A 23,450-nucleotide genomic window follows, 5' to 3' on the forward strand; every position below is an offset into this window, starting at 1 on the left:
TACTGGGACCAGAGACGTCTGTAGGGGACTAGAAGAGACAGGGGAGTCTGGAGGAGACAGAGGAGTCTGGAGAGGTTAGAGAGGTCTAGAAAGGTCAGAGGGGTCTGGAAAGGACAAAGAAGTCTGGAGAAGTCAGAGAGGTCGAGAGAGGTCAGAGGGGTCTGGAAGGGACAGAGAGGCCTATAGGAGAGAGAAGAGTCTCGAAGGGACCATGCAGTCTGGAAAGCATAGAGGAGTCTGGAGAAAACAGAGGATTCAGAAAGGGACATGGAAATCTAAGGAGACATAGAAGTCTGAAAAGAACAGAGATGTCAGGAGAGGACAGAGTAGTCTAGAGGGGACAGAGGAGCCTGGAGAGGTTAGAGAGGACAAAGGAGTCTGGAGAAGTCAGAGAGGTCGAGAGAGGTCAGAGGGGTCTGGAAGAGACAGAGAGGTCTATAGGAGAGAGAAGAGTCTGGAAGGGACAATGCAGTCTGAACAGCATAGAGTCTGGAGAAAGAGTCTGGAGAAAACAGAGGATTCAGAAAGGGACAGAAATCTAAGGAGATATGGAAGTCTGAAGGGGACAGAGATGTCTGGAGAGGACAGAGGGGATTGGAGGGGACAGAATAGTCTGGAGGGGACAGAGTCTGTAGAGGACAGAGGAGTCTGGAGGGAACTGAGGTGTCTGTAGGTGACAGAAGTCTGGAGGGATCAGAGAAGACTAGAAGAGACAGAGGAGTCTGGAGAGTCTGGAGGGGACCGAGAAGTCTTAAGGGGATAGAAAAGTTTAGAAGGGACATAGAAATCTAAGGGGACAGAGAGGTCTGAAGAAGACAGAGGAGTATTGAGAAGAGGGAGACACCTGGAGAGGACAGAAGAGTCTGGAAGTGGCTAATTCCCATCTCTCTATTGAGAACTCAAGTGGCTCATGAGGCCAAGTACAGAAAATCGTTGACAGTTCTTGTTTCTAAGGCATCTTTGGAGGATTCTTGACCCTCATGACTAACATTCGTCACCCCCACTCAATGGGTCCAATGGACCCTACTAGTTCTGCTTTAGCACAAGTGCGCCGATGCTAATGGAGTCTATACTGGTGGTTTTCCTGCTTACACTGGACCCTCTTGTGCCTTTTTTTCTGTCAATAATCTACTCGTTTCAGTCGGCAGTAAAATAATTAAATTCTAATTAAAAATGACTGTGGTTCAGCCCCTGAAATCTCTTGGTATCTGACCGCCACGTAGTGCGCATGAAAACCTATTATATCAGACAACGGTTTTATTTGCTCGCTGGAAATGCTTTCGACGAGTCTAACAACCCTTTTCAATCTTGCTTTGCTAATTGGACTTTGCATGGAGGAGGGAAGGAACGTCTATGTATTTAATATGAACGCCTTGGAAGAAAATAGAGCGGCAGTGAACAAAGATGTAGTAATAGTAATTAGTGCGGAACAGATTCAGGAGGGCGCCTCGGGGTGCTTCACGTCCTGCCTCACTGCCCACTTATTTGCCCTCCACACTGCTCACAGCCATACGTGCCCTCCATAAGCCTTCCATACTGTGATAATCTGAGAACCTCCACTCTTCAGTAGCTCCGGATAAGACAAGGGGGAAGGGTCTTGTTGGCCCCTATGGCTATCCGGAACATAATGGCCAATTTCTGCAGATCTGGTGCCATTTTCCCTTGGAATTAACCATTTCCGAGGTGGGAATCAGAAGACCTAGCTGCAGAGCGAGAGCCGTAGCCTAAAGCCAGAGAAGAGACCGGCGATAAGATAATGTTTCACGGAGATACAAAGTAAACATAAGGGTGGTCATCTTATTTCAAGGTCCATTTGGCTCAAACGGAGATGAAAACACAATATATGCCTTGACTTCTAAATGGAAAACATGTCACGAGCGCATCCAGCAGTGAAGGATCAAAAGGAAACGGATAGAGAGAAAAAAACATGCTGAAATTACAGCCTGACCTACGGGAGGAGCAGTCACAAAAAACATTGTGGTGGATTATTCTTATTTATTTTTCTATGTATTTATTTATTTTTTTGCTTTTTCAGATTCTGCACAAAAAAGATGCAAATTGATGAATCATGTGCATTAGATACATTGTTGCATTTTATTTATTTATTTTTTGAATAGGTAAATTCATACAAAGTAGCAATGCTATAAATTAGAAGTCGGGTGAGGTTTTAACTAATTTCTCTGCCGTGCAGAGTATTAAATATGGACAACAACAATTTCTGCTGCAAATTTTGCATCATGGCATTATCAAAAACAGTAGGAAGTACAACTCAAAACTCATCCAGGTCTTGTCTCCTAATTTGACCCCCCAAAAAAAGGAGGGGTGATGGTTAGTAAATAAGCATTAGGTCCTTCTGTCATGGGAGGGGTGATGACAAGAAAAGGGGTCCTAACACAGAAAACGAGGTTCAGAATGGTCTGCATTACCGTTGCAGGTTGAGAAAGCCGCCCAGGTTCCTGTAGAGCACAGTCCCGATAACAAACATGGAAGAGTCATCCGTATCTAAGCGTAAAAGCAAAAGAGAAAGAGCATTAATGGCGGCAAAAGAAACGGCTGGAACAATCTCAGAAGGCCCCGGCCGCCAGATCATCCATGGACTAACAAGCTTTTACTTGGATGAAATACATTTTTTGGGGGGCATGAATAATTCATTGGAAAAGGTTAAAACACAGAGCACATGTTGAGAATGCAATCTGCGAGAAGCGCCTGGAGTCGGTGTGACACGAGCTGGGGACATCTCCACTTTTGTATGTTTTGGATACGGTTGAACTCACAGAGCAATGGGAAACTGATTAGAAGGTCATGGCCCACCTGGGCGCCTCTGGCACATAGTCTATCTGAGAAACGAAAAACATGGACAACTAAAGAGAGATCCCCTCCCCCCCCCACAAAGAGAGATCCCCTCCCCCCCCCCCCCCCCCACAGAGAGAGATACACCCGAAGGATAAGCCTGAGGGGGCGATATATCACTGCCTAATGTGTAACAGGCCAAACAACGGCATTCAAATATGAAAGGTAATATTACTGTACAGTACACATATACTGGATAATATTGAGGCACAAAGGTCAAAATACATAAAAATGCGGTAATATAAAAGTTATCATTACCGCTTATAACAAGTAGTATTATAGTAGTTATATTCTTGTACATAGGAGGCAGTATTATAGTAGTTATATTCTTGTACATAGGAGGCAGTATTATAGTAGTTATATTCTTGTACATAGGAGCAGTTATTATAGTAGTTATATTCTTGTACATAGGAGCACGTATTATAGTAGTTATATCTTTGTACATAGGGGGGCAGTATTATAGTAGTTATATTCTTGTACATAGGAGGCAGTATTATAGTAGTTATATTCTTGTACATAGGAAGCAGTATTATAGTAGTTATATTCTTGTACATAGGAGCAGTATTATAGTAGTTATATTCTTGTAATAGGAGCAGTATTATAGAGTTATATTTCTTGTACATATGGGAGCAGTATTATAGTGTATATTCTTGTAACTAGGAGGCAGTATTATAGTAGTTATATTCTTGTACATAGGAGCAGTATTAGTAGTTATATTCTTGTACATAGGAGCCGTATTATGTAGTTATCTTCTTGTACATCGGAAGGCAGTATTATAGTAGTTATATTCTTATACATAGGAGGCAGTATTATAGTAGTTATATTCTTGTACATAGGAGCAGTATTATAGTAGTTATATTCTTGTACATAGGAGCAGTATTATAGTAGTATATTCTTGTACATAGGAGCAGTATTATATAGTTATATTCTTGTACATAGGGCAGTATTATAGTAGTTATATTCTTGTACATAGGAGGCAGTATTATAGTAGTTATATTCTTGTACATAGGAGGCAGTATTATAGTAGTTATATTCTTATACATAGGAGCAGTATTATAAGTAGTTATATTCTTGTACATAGGAGCAGTATTATAATAGTTATATTCTTGTACATAGGAGCAGTATTATAGCAGTTATATTCTTGTACATAGGAGCAGTATTATAGTAGTTATATTCTTGTACATAGGAGCAGTATTATAGTAGTTATATCCTTGTACATAGGAGCAGTATTATAATAGTTATATTCTTGTACATAGGAGCAGTATTATAATAGTTATATTCTTGTACATAGGAGCAGTATTATAGTAGTTATATTCTTGTACATAGGAGCAGTATTATAGTAGTTATATTCTTGTACATAGGAGCAGTATTATAGTAGTTATATTCTTGTACATAGGAGCAGTATTATAGTAGTTATATTCTTGTACATAGGAGGCAGTATTATAGCTAGTATATTCTTGTACATAGGAGCAGTATTATAATAGTTATATTCTTGTACATAGGAGCAGTATATAATAGTTATATTCTTGTACATAGGAGCAGTATTATAATAGTTATATTCTTTGTACATAGGAGCAGTATTATAGCAGTTATATTCTTGTACATAGGAGCAGTATTATAGTAGTTATATTCTTGTACATAGGAGTCAGTAATTTATAGTAGTTATATTTCTTGTACATAGGAGGCAGTATTATAAGTAGTTATATTCTGTACATAGGAGCAGTATTATAGTAGTTATATTCTTGTACATAGGAGCAGTATTATAGTAGTTATATTCTTGTACATAGGAGCAGTATTATAGTAGTTATATTCTTGTACATAGGAGCAGTATTATAGTAGTATATTCTTTCTACATAGGAGGCAGTATTCTAGTAGTATATTCTTGTACATAGGAGGCAGTATTATAGTAGTTATATTCTTGTACATAGGAGCAGTATTATAGTAGTTATATTCTTGTACATAGGAGCAGTATTATAAGTAGTTATATTCTTGTACATAGGAGCAGTATTATAGCTAGTTATATTCTTGTACATAGGAGCAGTATTATAGCTAGTTATATCCTTGTACATAGGAGCAGTATTATAGCAGTTATATCCTTGTACATAGGAGCAGTATTATAGTAGTTATATTCTTGTACATAGGAGGCAGTATTATAGTAGTTATATTCTTGTATATAGGAGGCAGTATTATAGTAGTTATATTCTTGTACATAGGAGGCAGTATTATAGTAGTTATGTCTTGTACATAGGAGCAGTATTATAAGTAGTTATATTCTTGTACATAGGAGCAGTATTATAGTAGTTATATTCTTGTACATAGGAGCAGTATTATAGATAGTTATATTCTTGTACATAGGAGCAGTATTATAGCTAGTTATATTCTTGTACATAGGAGCAGTATTATAGTAGTTATATTCTTGTACATAGGAGCAGTATTATAGTAGTTATATCTTGTACATAGGAGCAGTATTATAGTAGTTATATTCTTGTACATAGGAGCAGTATTATAGTAGTTATATTCTTGTACATAGGAGCAGTATTATAATAGTTATATTCTTGTACATAGGAGCAGTATTATATAGTTATATTCTTGTACATAGGAGCAGTATTATAGTAGTTATATTCTTGTACATAGGGCAGTATTATATAGGTATATCTTGTACATAGGAGCAGTATTATAGTAGTTATATTCTTGTACATAGGAGCAGTATATAGTAGGTATATTCTTATCCATAGGAGGCAGTATTATAGTAGTTATATTCTTGTACATAGGAGCAGTATTCTAGTAGTTATATTCTTGTACATAGGAGCAGTATTATAGTAGGTATATTCTTGTACATAGGAGCAGTATTATAGTAGTTATATTCTTGTACATAGGAGCAGTATTATAATAGTTATATTCTTGTACATAGGAGCAGTATTATAGTAGTTATATTCTTATACATAGGAGGCAGTATTATAGTAGTTATATTCTTGTACATAGGAGGCAGTATTATAGTAGTTATATTCTTATACATAGGAGGCAGTATTATAGTAGTTATATTCTTGTACATAGGAGCAGTATTTAATAGTTATATTCTGTACATAGGAGCAGTATTATAGCAGTTATATTCTTGTACATAGGAGCAGTATTATAGTAGTTATATCTTGTACATAGGAGCAGTATATAGCAGTTATATCCTTGTCATAGGAGCAGTATTATAGTAGTTATATTCTTGTACATAGGAGCAGTATTATAGTAGTTATATTCTTTATATAGGAGCAGTATTATAGTAGTTATATTCTTGTACATAGGAGCAGTATTATAGTAGTTATGTTCTTGTACATAGGAGCAGTATTATAGTAGTTATATTCTGTACATAGGAGCAGTATTATAGTAGTGATATTCTTGACATAGGAGGCAGTATTATAGTAGTTATTTCTTGTACATAGGAGCAGTATTATAGTAGTTATATTTGTACATAGGAGCAGTATTATAGTAGTTATATTGTACATAGGAGCAGTATATAGTAGTTATATTCTTCTACATAGGACCAGTATTATAGTAGTGATATTCTTGTACATAGGAGGCAGTATTATAGTAGTTATATTCTTGTACATAGGAGCAGTATTATAGTAGGTATATTCTTGTACATAGGAGCAGTATTATAGTAGTTATATTCTTGTACATAGGAGCAGTATTATAGTAGGTATATTCTTATACATAGGAGGCAGTATTATAGTAGTTATATTCTTGTACATAGGAGGCAGTATATAGTAGTTATATTCTTGTACATAGGAGCAGTATTATAGTAGGTATATTCTTGTACATAGGAGCAGTATTATAGTAGTTATATTCTTGTACATAGGAGCAGTATTATAATAGTTATATTCTTGTACATAGGAGCAGTATTATAGTAGTTATATTCTTATACATAGGAGGCAGTATTATAGTAGTTATATTCTTGTACATAGGAGGCAGTATTATAGTAGTTATATTCTTATACATAGGAGGCAGTATTATAGTAGTATATTCTTGTACATAGGAGCAGTATTATAATAGTTATATTCTTGTACATAGGAGCAGTATTATAGTAGTTATATTCTTGTACATAGGAGCAGTATTATAACAGTTATATCCTTGTACATAGGAGCAGTATTATAGTAGTTATATTCTTGTACATAGGAGGCAGTATTATAGTAGTTATATTCTTGTATATAGGAGGCAGTATTATAGTAGTTATATTCTTGTACATAGGAGGCAGTATTATAGTAGTTATGTTCTTGTACATATGAGCAGTATTATAGTAGTTATATTCCTGTACATAGGAGCAGTATTATAGTAGTGATATTCTTGTACATAGGAGGCAGTATTATAGTAGTTATATTCTTGTACATAGGAGGCAGTATTATAGTAGTTATATTCTTGTACATAGGAGGCAGTATTATAGTAGTTATATTCTTGTACATAGGAGGCAGTATTATAGCAGTTATATTCTTATACATAGGAGTAGTATTATAATTATAGTAATATTACTATACTAGCAGAAGGACGCGGCTTCGCTCAGGTATATTTAATCTATTTAATGTTTGTTTGTGTCGTTAAAAGATATCAACAGTATTCCCTATAACCGTGACCTCCACAGCCCCCCAACCCTTACAACTGACCCTGCCCACAGTCCCCGCCTCCTAAAAATGTGATCTCCACAGCACCCCGCCCCCTTAACACTGACCATAGATTAGTCCCCTTAACTGTGACTTCCACTATTCCAGACAGAAGAAACCTGCACAGCGATTGCCCCTTTAACAATGACTGCCACAGAACCCCACTGCCCCTTTAGTAGTGGCCTTTACAGTCCCCTTCTCCCTTAACAGTGACCTCCACTGTGCCCTACCCTTTAACAGTGACCTCCACAGCGGCCACATCTTTATTAGTGACCTCCACAGTACCCCATCCTCTTAACAGTGATTTTCACAATAATCCGCCCGCTTAACAGTGACCTCCACAAAGCTCATTTCCTTTAAAATGTGACCTCTACAGCACCCCGCTCTTTAACCCTGACCTCCATAGTGGACCGCCCCCTTAACTGTGACCTCCACCTTTCCCTGCCCCCTTAACAGAGACCTCCACGGCGCCCGCCCCTTTAACAGCGACCTCCACAGAGGCCGCCACTTTATTAGTGACCTCCACAGTACTCCATCTCCTTAACAGTGATTTCCACAACACCCCGTCCCCTAAACAGTGGCCTCTACAGCAATATTCTCCTTAACACTGACCTTCATAGTGGACCGTCCCCTTAACTGTGACCTCCACAGCACTCCGTTCCCTTAACAGTGTCATCCATAGCGCCCTGCCTCTTTAACCGCCTCCCGACCGCCTAACGCAGGATCGCGGTCCGGAGGCGGCAGCTCTGCGCACAGTCACGCGTCCACGCGTCATCTCGCGAGAAGCGTGACTTCCTGTGAACGCGCGCACACAGGCGCGCGCGTTCACAGGATCGGCAGGTAAGAGACAGGATCTACAGCCTGCCAGCGGCGATCATTTGCTGGCAGGCTGTAGATGCAATTTTTTTAACCCCTAACAGGTATATTAGACGCTGTTTTGATAACGCGTCTAATATACCTGCTACCTGGTCCTCTGGTGGTCCCTTTTGTTTGGATCGACCACCAGAGGACACAGGTAGCTCAGTAATAAGTAGCACCAAGCACTACACTACACTACACCCCCCCCTGTCACTTATTAACCCCTTATGAACCCCTGATCACCCCATATAGACTCCCTGATCACCCCCCTGTCATTAATCACCCCCCTGTCATTGATCACCCCCCTGTAAGGCTCCATTCAGACGTCCGTATGATTTTTACGGATCCACGGATACATGGATCGGATCCGCAAAACACATACGGACATCTGAATGTAGCCTTACAGGTGGGTGATCAATGACAAGGGGGTGATCACCCATATAGACTCCCTGATCACCCCCCTGTCATTGATCACCCCCCTGTAAGGCTCCATTCAGACATCCGTATGATTTTTGCGGATCCACGGATACATGGATTGGATCCGCAAAACACATACGGACGTCTGAATGGAGCCTTACAGGGGGGTGATCAATGACAGGGGGGTGATCACCCCATATACACTCCCTGATCACCCCCTGTCATTGATCACCCCCCCTGTAAGGCTCCATTCAGAAATTGGAGTCCATGAAAGATTGACATTTTTGTCCCAAGTTAGCGGAAAGGGAGACTTTGTGAGAAAAAACAAAAAAAAAAAATTTACGCTAACTTGTGCCAAAAAAATAATAATTTCTATGAACTCTCCATGCCCTTCATTGAATACCTTGGGGTGTCTTCTTTCCAAAATGGGGTCACATGTGGGGTATTTATACTGCCCTGGCATTTTAGGGGCCCGAAAGCATGAGAAGAAGTCTGGGATCCAAATGTCTAAAAATGCCCTCCTAAAAGGAATTTGGGCCCCTTTGCGCATGTGGTATCGCCGTACTCAGGAGAAGTTGGGCAATGTGTTTTTGGGTGTTATTTTACAAATACCCATGCTGGGTGAGATAAATATCTTGGTCAAATGCCAACTTTGTATAAAAAAATTGGAAAAGTTGTCTTTTGCCGAGATATTTCTCTCACCCAACATGGGTATATGTAAAAAGACATCCCCAACTTCTCCTGAGTACGGCGATACCACATGTGTGACACTTTTTTGCAGCCTAGTTGGGCAAAGGGGCACACATTCCAAAGAGCACCTTTCTGATTTCACCGGCCATTTTTTACAGATTTTTATTTCAAACTACTTCGCACACATTTGGGCCCCTAAAATGCCAGGGCAGTATAACTACCCCACAAGTGATCCCATTTTGGAAAGAAGACACCCCAAGGTATTTTGTGATGGGCATAGTAAGTTCATGGAAGTTTTTGTTTTCTGTCACAAGTTAGTGGAATATGAGACTTTGTAAGGAAATAAAAAAAATAAACAAACATTCATCATTTTCCGCTAACTTGTGACAAAAAATAAAAAGTTCTATGAACTCACTATGCCCATCAGCGAATACCTTAGGGTGTCTACTTTCCGAAATGGGGTCATTTGTGGGGTTTTTCTACTGTCTGGGCATTGTAGAACCTCAGGAATCATGACAGGTGCTCAGAAAGTCAGAGCTGCTTCAAAAAGCAGAAATTCACATTTTTGTACCATAGTTTGTAAACGCTATAACTTTTACCCAAACCATTTTTTTTTTACCCAAACATTTTTTTTTTATCAAAGACATGTAGAACAATAAATTTTGCTAAAAATTTATGTATGGATGTAGTTTTTTTTGCAAAATTTTACAACTGAAAGTGAAAAATGACTTTTTGTTGCAAAAAAATCGTTAAATTTCGATTAATAACAAAAAAAGTAAAAATGTCAGCAGCAATGAAATACCACCAAATGAAAGCTCTATTAGTGAGAAGAAAAGGAGGTAAAATTCATTTGGGTGGTAAGTTGCATGACCGAGTGATAAACGGTGAAAGTAGTGTAGTGCAGAAGTGTAAAAAGTGGCCTGGTCATTAAGGGGGTTTCAGCTAGCGGGGTTGAAGTGGTTAAAGCTGACCTACAGCAGTGAAGAAAAATGGCTGGCTTGTTATGGAAACCTGGAGTAAAACTGTGTGTATGTGGAGACTAAGGGCCTGCGAGCTTCTATTGGCTGATTAGAATCATGTGACCGTGTGTATGGCAGTTGGGATATAAGTGAAAGACCTGCAGGCTTCTATTGGCTAATGTAGGTCATGTGATGGTGCCATATTTGCATTTTTGGGGGAATATCTCAGGAATGGTATGTGCTAGAGAGCTGAGGCCCGGTCTAAAACCTTCCCGGACACCTGATGTAGCAATATAACTAAAATTATATAATTTCTATTTAGTTTGTGCAGATGTGGCAGTGTTTTAGTAGCTTTACCCCTAGTTGTGTTTTATGAAAACCTGCTCTAGGCCTTTGAAGGTTTTTCGTCACTTTACCTGAGTCTTCTGAAGACAGGAGACTTTTCGATACTGAGACTTTATCTTCAGAGTTACGTGCCCACTCCACCATTCCCCTCCAGCCTTTCATCGGGAAGCTGATGTCCGTCTGGCCATTTGCTGGACGCTTGTAGATGCTTAAAACTTGAAAGACAAAAAAGGAGCATCTCATGAGGGGCAGTGATATTCTGCAGGTTCATCTCCTTCAGGATTAAAGTTCTTACAAGCCCCTTGCATGTTGCCCTCTTCACTGAAGACATGGGAGCTAAAAACTCCCTTAGACATCAAAGTAAAGATCCCACACAAGTCATATATACCGTACACAAGTCTATGGTTGGATAGGATCGTCAAGTAGTCATCGGTGGAGTTGAATGGTGGAGGTCCCATAGGGTGCCCAGCTGGTGGAGTCCACATGTGCGCTCCTAGTAGAAGTAACTAGAAGTAGTGGAAGGTGATCTGTCCTATAAAGACCAATTGGTTCCCACGTGGGTCATTTCTACAACTCTAGTTTTTTATTATTATTTTTTTCCTAAATGATGAAGAGACCCCAACACCAACCACTGATGAGACATCAACTGGTCCTCAAAAATAAAAAGCCAGACAGCTGTGATGGGAGACCTACAGGGACACTACCCAATGGGTGGTCCGACATTAGAGCCCATAATAAGAACCAGAAGCGGTGGAGTCTTTCGTGTCCTTTCGGCTACAACTCTCGCTATTTAGGCAACTGTATGGCAGTGTTATTTTGCTATTCACACACTAAGGTGTTGTACGGTTCCGGTATTTGTACACTATATGACAGTATAACAGGATATACCGCATGGGCCACTGTCCTACAAACAGCACGTCCATCCTTGGATCCTCAGCAGCACTGGGGGCACAGAGGGGGCTCATTTAGAGTAATTTGGACATGCCTCCCAAGTGTCCCTCTTTGTGACCCAAGTCCCTCTGTCCCTCTTTGATCCTTAAATGTCCCTCTTTTTGACCTGGGGAATTAATGCATACATGTGCATCAATACATTTACTAAATTGCTCCTCACTAGACTTTCTGGATGGTTTCGACCTGTATATTAGACCAGAACTTCATTATTTGGTGCAATTTGGACCTTAAAATATCTATAATCGGATGATTTAAATGGATATTAAAGCACCAAAAAAAATATTGTCCCAAAGGCTCCACATGCTGTAAAATAAATAAATAAAGGAATTTACACTCACCTAACCAGTCCCCGGCTACTGCGGTTGTGATGGGGGTCAGTATTGCCGCGATGCATGCCGGCATATATTGTCCCTCTTTCCTTGTGAGGTATGATTTAGAGCTTAGGTTATTAATCTATAGCATGTGCAGGGAACATACATCATGTGTCTAGGGGTTACTCCCAGTCTGAGATCATAGCCCTAGTGGCTCAGTGGTTAAAGGGCATCTGTCAGCAGTTTTGTCCCTGTTACATGTGCGCTCGGCAGCTGAAGGCGTCTGCGTTGGTCCCATGTTCATATGTGCCCTCATTGCTGAGAGATATGATTTTCTATTATATGCAAATGAGCCTCTAGGAGCAACGGGGGCGTTACCATTACACCTAGGGCTCTGCACTCTCTGCAACTGCCACGCCCTCTGCACTTTGATTAAAAGGGCCAGACAGTATAAAGGTCTGTGCACATGAGCGTATGTACAGTATATTGCAGTCCGCAAAACGCTTATCTGTCAAAAATACAGATGACGTCCGTATTCCGTCCATTTTTTTCTTTTTTGCAACAATTGTAACAATGCTTATTCTTCTCTGCAAAATGGACAATTCTAGGACATGTTCTCTATTTTTTGTGGTGCTGAAATGAATGTGGATCCGATGCGGAACAAAAATACGGTCCTATGAATGGGGTCTAAAAGTCATCATGCTTGGCCCTGACTTCTCCTACAGCGCAGAGGGTGCGACAGTTGCAGAGAGATCTGACTTGAGCCTCTAGGTGTAACGGTAACGCCCCCATTGCTCCTAGAGCTTCATTTGCATATTAAAACATCATATTTCTCAGCAATGCGGACACATAGGAACATGGGACCAACACAGACGCCTTCAGCTGCCGAGCGCACATGTAACAGGGACAAAACTGCTGACAGATGCCCTTTAACACTGTTATACTGGAGTCCTGGATTCGAGTCTGACCAGGGGCCACATCTGCATGGAGATTGTAGGTTCTCCCTACATTTGCATGGGCTTCCTGCCACCTTGCCTGCATGGAGATTGTAGGTTCTCCCTACATTTGCATGGGCTTCCTGCCACCTTGCCATTTACATTGTGAGCCCCAATGAGAACGAGAACTGTTGCCATTCCCTGTAAATCACTGCGGAAAGTGTCGGTGTTATATAAATATATAAAATAAATAAACAAATAAAAAAATAGTTCATTTATTTCACTACTTGGTTAGTGAGAAGCAGCGATGCAGAGCAGCCGAGGGGATCGCTCTATGACCCGGTAATTCGGATTATTGATGAGCTGCGGCACCGGCGCGCACAACCACAAACCGTTACAAAGAATACGTTCGCTTCCTACACTGAGCAAATCACAGACACGGCCCTTAGCACAAGGTCTGTGCATGCAGAGGTCTGGACTGCAGAGCCGCTCTGCGTGGAGGGGAGCGCGCTGAATACATAAACAGCTGCCGACGAGCGAGCAGCGCAACCTAGTGGTGAACGACGGGAGTGCGGACGCCGCACTCTGCTCGCCATACCATCACACCTACCCAGATTGTCCGTCACTTGGTACGAGTCCTTGAAATCCTTCATCCGGAATCCGATGACATCTATGAAGTCTTCCACCAGTCTGAAGAGATCTTTCACACTCAGGCCCATCTGAAAAAGCAGAAGATATCAGAATATAAACCAACGCATCGAATGACATGCAGCAGAGCTGAGCGCAGTGCTTGACACAGCAGAGCTGAGCGCAGTGCTTGACACAGCAGAGCTGAGCGCAGTGCTTGGCACAGCAGATGTTACGGTGGTCGCGCACATTAGACGGAGCGGGCTGATGGTTGAGAAGCCATTGAAGGGCCGGTCATCAGGAGAACGATGGTTTGACAGACGCAGCTGTACTGGTTTTTAGTCCTTATTGGCCGCAAAAATCGATAAAACTGGTCACACGCGATGAGTGACGCCGAGCACAGAGCGAACGATTGTGCGTCGTATTCTCCAATGGATTCCATTTCAACAGCGGCCGATGAGAGACAATGAGAAGTCGCCAGTGGTCGGCTAACAGCTTTTGTATGAAACTGTCCAATTTAATCAACTGTATTGGAACCTTTACTTGCAGTCCCATGTAACAACACAGATAACAAAGTAAGGGTGGGTTCACACTAGCGTTATGGAGTCCGTGGAGATGGGGTTATAACGGAATCCATAGGATGGAATGCAAAACGGACGCCTTTAAGAGGGATTCCGTTTTGCTCCGTCCTAATAGAAGTCATAATGCAAGTCTATTGGCAAAACGGATCCGTCCTTCCGTCTTATGGATTCTGTTATAACGGACTCCATAACGCTAGTGTAAACCTACCCTAATGTGAGTAAACATAATGTAAGAAATGTCCCCTGCAGTCCTATGTAACACCACAGATAACACAGTGATACCTCTGTGAGTACAGATAATGTAGTAGATGTCACCTGCAGTCCTATGTAACACCACTGATAACACGGTGATAACTCTCTGAGTACAGATAATGTAGTAGATGTCACCTGCCTGCAGTCCTATGTAAAACAACAGAAAACACAGTGATAAGTCTCTAAATACAGATAATGTACTATATCTCACCTGCAGTCCTATGTAACACTACATATAACACAGTAATAACTCTCTGACTACAGATAATGTAGTAGATGTCACCTGCAGTCCTATGTAACAACACCAATAACACAGTGATAACTCTCTGAATACAGATAATATAGTAGATGAAACCTGCAGTCCTATGTAACACCACATATAACACAGTGATACCTCTCTGAGTACAGATAATGTAGTAGATGTCACCTGCAGTCCTATGTAACACCACATATGTCACCTGATAACTCTCTGAATACAGATAATATAGTAGATGAAACCTGCAGTCCTATGTAAAACCACAGATAACACAGTGATAACTCTCTGAGTACAGATAATGTAGTAGATGTCACCTGCAGTCCTATGTAACACCACAGATAACACAAAGATAACTCTATGAGTACAGATAATGTAGTAGATGTCACCTGCAGTCCTATGTAACACCACAGATAACACAAAGATAACTCTATGAGTACAGATAATGTAGTAGAAGTCACCTGCAGTCCTATGTAACACCACAGATAGCACCGTGATACCTCTCTGAGTACAGATAATGTAGTAGATTGTACCTGCAGTCCTATGTAACACCACAGATAGCACCGTGATACCTCTCTGAGTACAGATAATGTAGTAGATTGTACCTGCAGTCCTATGTAACACCACAGATAATGTAGTTATGTCATCTCCTTACCATACATCGCGATATTACGGTTTCCTATGACAACCTGGATCGGTAGTAGTGCTCATGCACTGACGTCCGCCATAGACACACTGGGCTGCAGTACCAGACTAAACCTACAGACAGGGGAGGAGCCGTTTCTGGAAGGGAGGAGCCATGTTTCCGTAAGCAGTGCTGGCCCTTTAATGGGATAGCGCCATGTCAAGCATTTATATCAGATGGGTGGGTCAGTTATGGCGCCTGTGACTCCCTCCGCAGCTGGGCTATAACAGATATAATACACTGTATAGCGGGGCCCGGCTCCCATGTGGCGGATCTACCCTGCGTGTGAACACGTGCCAGCGCTCACGTCCCTATAACGCATTCTAAATAACAGGCCTGGTAATTATAAGCGCAGAGGCAGAAAGCATCAAATTAGACTTTATCTGTTCGGTTTTCAGACTGTCCTGTTGTCTTGACAACCCGGCGGAGACGCGCGTTCAGCCGTTTGTAGAAGCAACATAATAATAACAGTAATAACACCGGAGAAAAGGAGCAATAATAACGCCGCCATATTGTGATCTAATCGCAGCCAGATGAATATCAAGAGAATAAAGGCACAACAAAGCCTGAAACCTGATACATTGTAACGCCTCTCAGAAACTGTAGTATCACCGCCATATGTCTGTACATGTAATTATACCGTATACCGGGCACTGACCTCTATATGGCGGTATATATTCTATATGTAATTATACCATATACCGGACACTGACCTCTATATGGCGGTATATATTCTATATGTAATTATACCTATACCGGGCACTGACCTCTATACGGCAGTATATATTCTATATGTAATTATACCGTATACCGGACACTGACCTCTATTTGGCAGTATATATTCTATATGTAATTATACCATATACCGGACACTGGCCTCTATATGGCGGTATATATTCTATATGTAATTATACCATATACCGGACACTGGCCTCTATATGGCGGTATATATTCTATATGTAATTATACCTATACCGGGCACTGACCTCTATATGGCAGTATATATTCTATATGTAATTATACCATATACCGTACACTGACCTCTATATGGCGGTATATATTCTATATGTAATTATACCATATACCGGACACTGGCCACTATATGGCAGTATCTCTTCTATATGTAATAATACCTATAGCGGACACTGACCTCTATATGGCGGTATATATTCTATATGTAATTATACCTATACCGGACACTGATCTCTATATGGCGGTATATATTCTATATGTAATTATACCATATACCGGGCACTGACCTTTATATGGCGGTATATATTCTATATGTAATTATACCATATACCGGACACTGACCTCTATATGGCAGTATATATTCTATATGTAATTATACCGTATACCGGACACTGACCTCTATATGGCGGTATATATTCTATATGTAATTATACCATATACCGGACACTGGCCACTATATGGCAGTATCTCTTCTATATGTAATAATACCTATAGCGGACACTGACCTCTATATGGCGGTATATATTCTATATGTAATTATACCTATACCGGACACTGATCTCTATATGGCGGTATATATTCTATATGTAATTATACCATATACCGGGCACTGACCTTTATATGGCGGTATATATTCTATATGTAATTATACCATATACCGGACACTGACCTCTATATGGCAGTATATATTCTATATGTAATTATACCATATATCGGACACTGACCTCTATATGGCGGTATATATTCTATATGTAATTATACCTATACCTGACACTGACCTGTATATGGCGGTATATATTCTAAATGTAATAATATCTATACCGGGCACTGTCCTGTATACGGCAATGTCTTTTCTAAATGTAATAATACCTATACCGGGCACTGTCCTGTATACGGCGGTGTATTTTCTATATATAATAGGAACATCTTCTGGTAATTGTGGAGATTGATTTATTGGAGCCGGTAACGAGTCGGGTCGAAGCTTTTATGTCGTGTCTTAGAAATCCAAGCTTGATCAATGCAGTAATTACTACACGATGCAAGCGATGATTATCCCCGATCTATAAAATCACTGGGGGGGGGGGGGGGGGGGCATTATGGGGAGGTGTAATACGGTGCTTTATATTGAGGGAATACGACTATATGCTGATTACATAATTAATACGGACAGTTCTCTGCCTGATAACTTCTCGCACCCAGACCGGACGCACTTGGCTGCTGCCTATAGACCCCCGTCCTCTGGTGCCCTCCACTGACACTGGTTGTAGCTGGTTGGGTCAGTGGTCAGCGTTATTGGCTCCCTCCTACAGCGCCCATCACCAGGGTCGGTAGCTCCGAGGGCCCTGCCACAAACCAGGGACAACATGTTTCCACCGGACTCTTGGGTAGGACATCACGGCACTAGTCAAGGTTGTCAAGGCTGAGGTCAGCGGGGGATGTCCAGAAAGGTTAAAGGCATGCTGAGAAAACCTGGAGCAGGGGGCAGACTATTGCAAGCTGTGGCCCCTCATCCTGTGGCCCCTGTGATTAGCACTCACCATCTGGGCTTCGTCCCACTTGTCCCGGTTTTCGTCGGTCAGTAAGTTGCTGATGATCTGCACGACGTTCTGTGGAAAGAACAGAGAGCTGGTTACGTCCAGGACTGGTGCGGACACCATGTTATTCCCCGCAGGCTACACGTGTCCGGCCGCCACATGGTCACAGGCTCCTCCATATTGATTTCTGCTTCACGGCTCGGATACTCGAATAATCTATGTCAGGGATCAGCTGCTTTTGGCATACAACTCCCAGAATCCTCCTGTCACTTTTATAGGAGTTACAAAAACTGCAGTGTGCACGCTGGGAGTTGTAGTTTCACAGCTATCTAATCCTACTATGTGTGACAATATCTGCTGAGCTGTGTATCTAATCCTGTCCTGTGTGATACTGTCTGCTGAGCTGTGTATCTAATCCTATCATGTGTAATACAGTCTGCTGAGCTGTGTATCTAATCCTCTCCTGTGCGATACTGTCTGCTGAGCTGTGTATCTAATCCTCTCCTGTGTGATACTGTCTGCTGAGCTGTGTATCTAATCCTATCCTGTGTGATACTGTCTGCTGAGCTGTGTATCTAATCCTATCCTGTGTAATACTGTCTGCTGAGCTGTGTATCTAATCCTATCCTGTGTGATACTGTCTGGTGAGCTGTGTATCTAATCCTATCCTGTGTGATACTGTCTGCTGAGCTGTGTATCTAATCCTATCCTGTGCGATACTGTCTGCTGAGCTGTGTATCTAATCCTCTCCTGTGTGATACTGCCTGCTGAGCTGTGTATCTAATCCTCTCCTGTGTGATACTGTCTGCTGAGCTGTGTATCTAATCCTATCCTGTGTGATACTGTCTGCTGAGCTGTGTATCTAATCCTATCCTGTGTGATACTGTCTGCTGAGCTGTGTATCTAATCCCGTCCTGTGTGATACTGCCTGCTGAGCTGTGTATCTGATCCTATCCTGTGTGATACTGTCTGCTGAGCCGTGTATCTAATCCCATCCTGTGTGATACTGTCTGCTGAGCCGTGTATCTAATCCTCTCCTGAGTGATACTGTCTGCTGAGCTGTGTATCTAATCCTACCCTGTGTGATACTGCCTGCTGAGCTGTGTATCTAATCTTATCATGTGTGATACTGTCTGCTGAGCTGTGTATCTAATCCTACCCTGTGTGATACTGCCTGCTGAGCTGTGTATCTAATCTTATCATGTGTGATACTGTCTGCTGAGCTGTGTATCTGATCCTATCCTGTGTGATGCTGTCTGCTGAGCTGTGTATCTAATCCTATCCTGTGTGATACTGTCTGCTGAGCTGTGTATCTAATCCTATCCTGTGTGATACTGCCTGCTGAGCTGTGTATCTAATCCTATCCTGTGTGATACTGCCTGCTGAGCTGTGTATCTAATCCTATCCTGTGTGATACTGTCTGCTGAGCTGTGTATCTAATCCTCTCCTGTGTGATACTGCCTGCTGAGCTGTGTATCTAATCCTATCCTGTGTGATACTGTCTGCTGAGCTGTGTATCTAATCCTATCCTGTGTGATACTGTCTGCTGAGCTGTGTATCTAATCCTGTCCTGTGTGATACTGCCTGCTGAGCTGTGTATCTAATCCTATCCTGTGTGATACAGTCTGCTGAGCTGTGTATCTAATCCTATCCTGTGTGATACTGTCTGCTGAGCTGTGTATCTAATCCTATCCTGTGTGATACTGTCTGCTGAGCTGTGTATCTAATCCTATCCTGTGTGATACTGTCCTGCTGAGCTGTGTATCTAATCCTATCCTGTGTGATACTGTCTGCTGAGCTGTGTATCTAATCCGATCCTATGTGATACTGTCTGCTGAGCTGTGTATCTAATCCTATCCTGTGTGATACTGTCTGCTGAGCTGTGTATCTAATCCTATCCTGTGTGATACTGCCTGCTGAGCTGTGTATCTAATCCTATCCTGTGTGATACAGTCTGCTGAGCCGTGTATCTAATCCTCTCCTGTGTGATACTGTCTGCTGAGCTGTGTATCTAATCCTATCCTGTGTGATACTGCCTGCTGAGCTGTGTATCTAATCCCATCCTGTGTGATACTGTCTGCTGAGCTGTGTTTCTAATCCTGTCCTGTGTGATACTGTCTGCTGAGCTGTGTATCTAATCCTATCCTGTGTGATACTGTCTGCTGAGCTGTGTTCTAATCCTGTCCTGTGTGATACTGTCTGCTGAGCTGTGTATCTAATCCTATCCTGTGTGATACTGTCTGCTGAGCTGTGTATCTAATCCTATCCTGTGTGATACTGTCTGCTGAGCTGTGTATCTAATCCTATCCTGTGTGATACTGTCTGCTGAGCTGTGTATCTAATCCTATCCTGTGTGATACTGTCTGCTGAGCTGTGTATCTAATCCTATCCTGTGTGATACTGTCTGCTGAGCTGTGTATCTAATCCTTCCTGTGTGATACTGTCTGCTGAGCTGTGTATCTAATCCTATCCTGTGATACAGTCTGCTGAGCCTGTGTATCTAATCCTATCCTGTGTGATCTGTCTGCTGAGCTGTGTATCTAATCCTATCCTGTGTGATACTGTCTGCTGAGCTGTGTATCTAATCCTATCCTGTGTGATACTGTCTGCTGAGCTGTGTATCTAATCCTCTCCTGTGTGATACTGTCTGCTGAGCTGTGTATCTAATCCTATCCTGTGTGATACTGTCTGCTGAGCTGTGTATCTAATCCTATCCTGTGTGATACTGTCTGCTGAGCTGTGTATCTAATCCTATCCTGTGTGATACTGTCTGCGGAGCTGTGTATCTAATCCTATGATGTGTGATACTGTCTGCTGAGCCGTGTATCTAATCCTATCCTGTGTGATACTGTCTGCTGAGCTGTGTATCTAATCCTATCCTGTGTGATACTGTCTGCTGAGCTGTGTATCTAATCCTATCCTGTGTGATACTGTCTGCTGAGCTGTGTATCTAATCCTATCCTGTGTGATACTGTCTGCTGAGCCGTGTATCTAATCCTGTCCTGTGTGATACAGGCTGCTGAGCCGTGTATCTAATCCTGTCCTGTGTGATACTGTCTGCTGAGCCGTGTATCTAATCCTCTCCTGTGTGATACAGTCTGCTGAGCCGTGTATCTAATCCTGTCCTGTGTGATACTGTCTGCTGAGCCGTGTATCTAATCCTGTCCTGTGTGATACTGTCTGCTGAGCTGTGTATCTAATCCTATCCTGTGTGATACTGTCTGCTGAGCTGTGTATCTAATCCTATCCTGTGTGATACTGACTGCTGAGCTGTGTATCTAATCCTGTCCTGTGTGATACAGTCTGCTGAGCCGTGTATCTAATCCCGCCATGTGTGATACAGCACTATATCGCTCCTCTCACCTGGACGTCGTTGGATGTCGGGTTGTGGTACGGCCGTCGGAAGATCTCAGTCATGTTCCTCAGGCTGTCCACAATGGATAAGATGTCTCCACTATAGCTGGCACCATCCTGCGTGGCGTCCACCAGAGTCTGCAGCACGGCCGAAACGCCTTCCCCCTTCTGCCCCCTCTGCGCCTTGGAGAGGTGCTCCTTGATCTGCAATAATAACATATCGCAATGTGTTCTAATAATCCTGCAGACTATTCCCCTCCAGGCATGAGATACTCTGCAGCGCCCACAGGTCGTCACTCTGCAGGTTCCTGAGATCATCCTGAGACCTAGATTGTGAATCTGCAAAGTTCAGGCTTCCCCGAGCGAAGCCGTCCCTTCTGACCACAGAGACTAGAAACGTGCCAGCATAGCACATTCTCGTGCTCCGGAGTCAGGCTGACTGTGCTCGCTGCTACATTGTATCAGGATGGAAATCCAACAAGTGCGCATTTCCGCTGCCCCCTCCGTAACAGCTTAGCAAAACGCGCCAAGAGCCCTAAAACTCAGCAAACAAAGTTGAGTGCAATTCACGAAGGAATGATGGCGGCTTCTGAGCACATAATAATACGAATCACAAAGGCACTTAAACCTTCCGGCTCCCCGGACGCCACCAACTTGCAATATTTCCACGCCAGCAGATCGACGCGTTTCGCAGAAAAAGAAAAAAAAAAGTCAAAAAAGAACAAAATTGAATTAAAGCATAAATAATGAGACTGCGAGGAGACGCCAAGCGGTATTTTTTCTCTTACCATCTGTTGAATGTTCCTGTAGTCAAGGGAGACACATTTGATGTACGTCGGCGCCTCCCAGTACGCGTCTCCCACCTCGTCCAGAACGCACTTTCGGAGAATCAGTCCTGCAAGCGAGCAATGGCATTGAATGATTCTTCCCCCGGGCAGCTATCCCCCCATCAATCCCTTCATATTTTGGGTCACTTATTTAAAGGGACATTAAAGGGGTCCTCTCACTTCAGCAAACAGCATTTATTATGTAGAGAAAGTTAATACATTATACCACGATCGTTTCCATGGTTACGACCACCCTGCGATCCATCAGCGGTGGTTGCGCTTGCACGCTATAGGAGAAAGCACTAGCCTAGGTGGGCTCCCCGCCGTCCCGGCCACCAGAGAAGCCGGCGCTCTTTCCTACAGTGTGCAAGCACGACCACCGCGGATGGATTGCAGGGTGGTCGTAACCGTGGAAACGCGCAGTGTGTAATGTGATGATTAAAATGAATCCAGCCAGCAAAGGAAGCAATATGGAGAATCACAATACATTAGTAAGTGCCTTGTACTAACTTCCTCTACATGATAAATTCCATTTGCTGAAGTGACACAACCCCTTTAATCACTTTCAAGATCTCTGCTTGCTGTTCACGGAAAAGATCCTGCGGTCGGAGAGTTTGTTACAAATGTATTAGAGGGGCTGTCTTATCATGGACAATGGGGTCCCGCACCTATATCGAGAACGGAGCCCCGAAGGTGAAAGAGGGCGCACTGCGCATGCACAGCAGCCCTCCATTCATTTTCTACGGTGCTGGCGAAAATAGCCAAGCGCTGGCTCGGCTATTTCCGTCGGCCTCATAGAAATGAATGGGAGCAGGGGCCGTGCATGCGCAGTACACTCCTATTTACTTCTATGGGGGGCCGGCTTGGTGGTGGCCGGACCGGGGTCCTCCAGCCCCAACCTTGAGGGGCTCCGTTCTCAATATAGGTGCTGGGACCCGCACCTATAAGACAATTTGGGGATATCCTAGCGATATGCCCCCATTGTCCATGATGGGAAAACCCCTTTAAGTCTTCAAAATCCTCTGTGAGGTAAACAATCTGGACTTCAGATTGATACATTTTCCCTGCACTGATACATTGTAACAAACTACCCACTAGACACAGATCTCCCTGTGTAACTCCAGGGAAGTGACACCCGACACATGTGGCCGTGGCTCAGCTCTAGCCATAGGCCAAGGATCACCAACCTCCAGCTGCGGTGAAACTACAACTCCCAGCATGCACATTTGGCTGTTCTCAGAACTACTATAGATGTGAATTGAGCCGGCTGGGAGTTGTAGTTTCTCAAGTGCTGGAGATAGGCTGCATACTGGCTGCTGCGCTGGCGCTGTCCACCGTCCCTGGTGCTGAAATGAAGTTTGTCGTTTCAGTTGCAACTTTTCGGTCCGGATCATAACGCCCAACT

At 42.6% G+C, this 23,450-nt stretch overlaps 1 protein-coding gene across 2 annotated transcripts in view; it reads right to left on the minus strand.

Moving 5' to 3' along the window:
• ADGRB1 (adhesion G protein-coupled receptor B1) overlaps nt 1-23,450 on the minus strand; it is a 559,240-nt gene that overhangs the window by 195,143 nt on the left and 340,647 nt on the right. For both annotated transcript variants that reach the window (XM_044294271.1, XM_044294270.1), the window contains exons 10-15: nt 22,007-22,113; nt 21,228-21,422; nt 17,868-17,936; nt 13,570-13,678; nt 10,834-10,977; nt 2,427-2,502 (exon numbers count right to left, since the gene is read on the minus strand). In XM_044294271.1, the coding sequence (XP_044150206.1) occupies nt 2,427-2,502; nt 10,834-10,977; nt 13,570-13,678; nt 17,868-17,936; nt 21,228-21,422; nt 22,007-22,113 (700 nt within the window). The remainder of the gene's footprint in view (nt 1-2,426; nt 2,503-10,833; nt 10,978-13,569; nt 13,679-17,867; nt 17,937-21,227; nt 21,423-22,006; nt 22,114-23,450) is intronic.

This window comes from Bufo gargarizans, chromosome 5, assembly GCF_014858855.1.
Source record: "Bufo gargarizans isolate SCDJY-AF-19 chromosome 5, ASM1485885v1, whole genome shotgun sequence".
Lineage (NCBI taxonomy): Eukaryota > Metazoa > Chordata > Amphibia > Anura > Bufonidae > Bufo > Bufo gargarizans.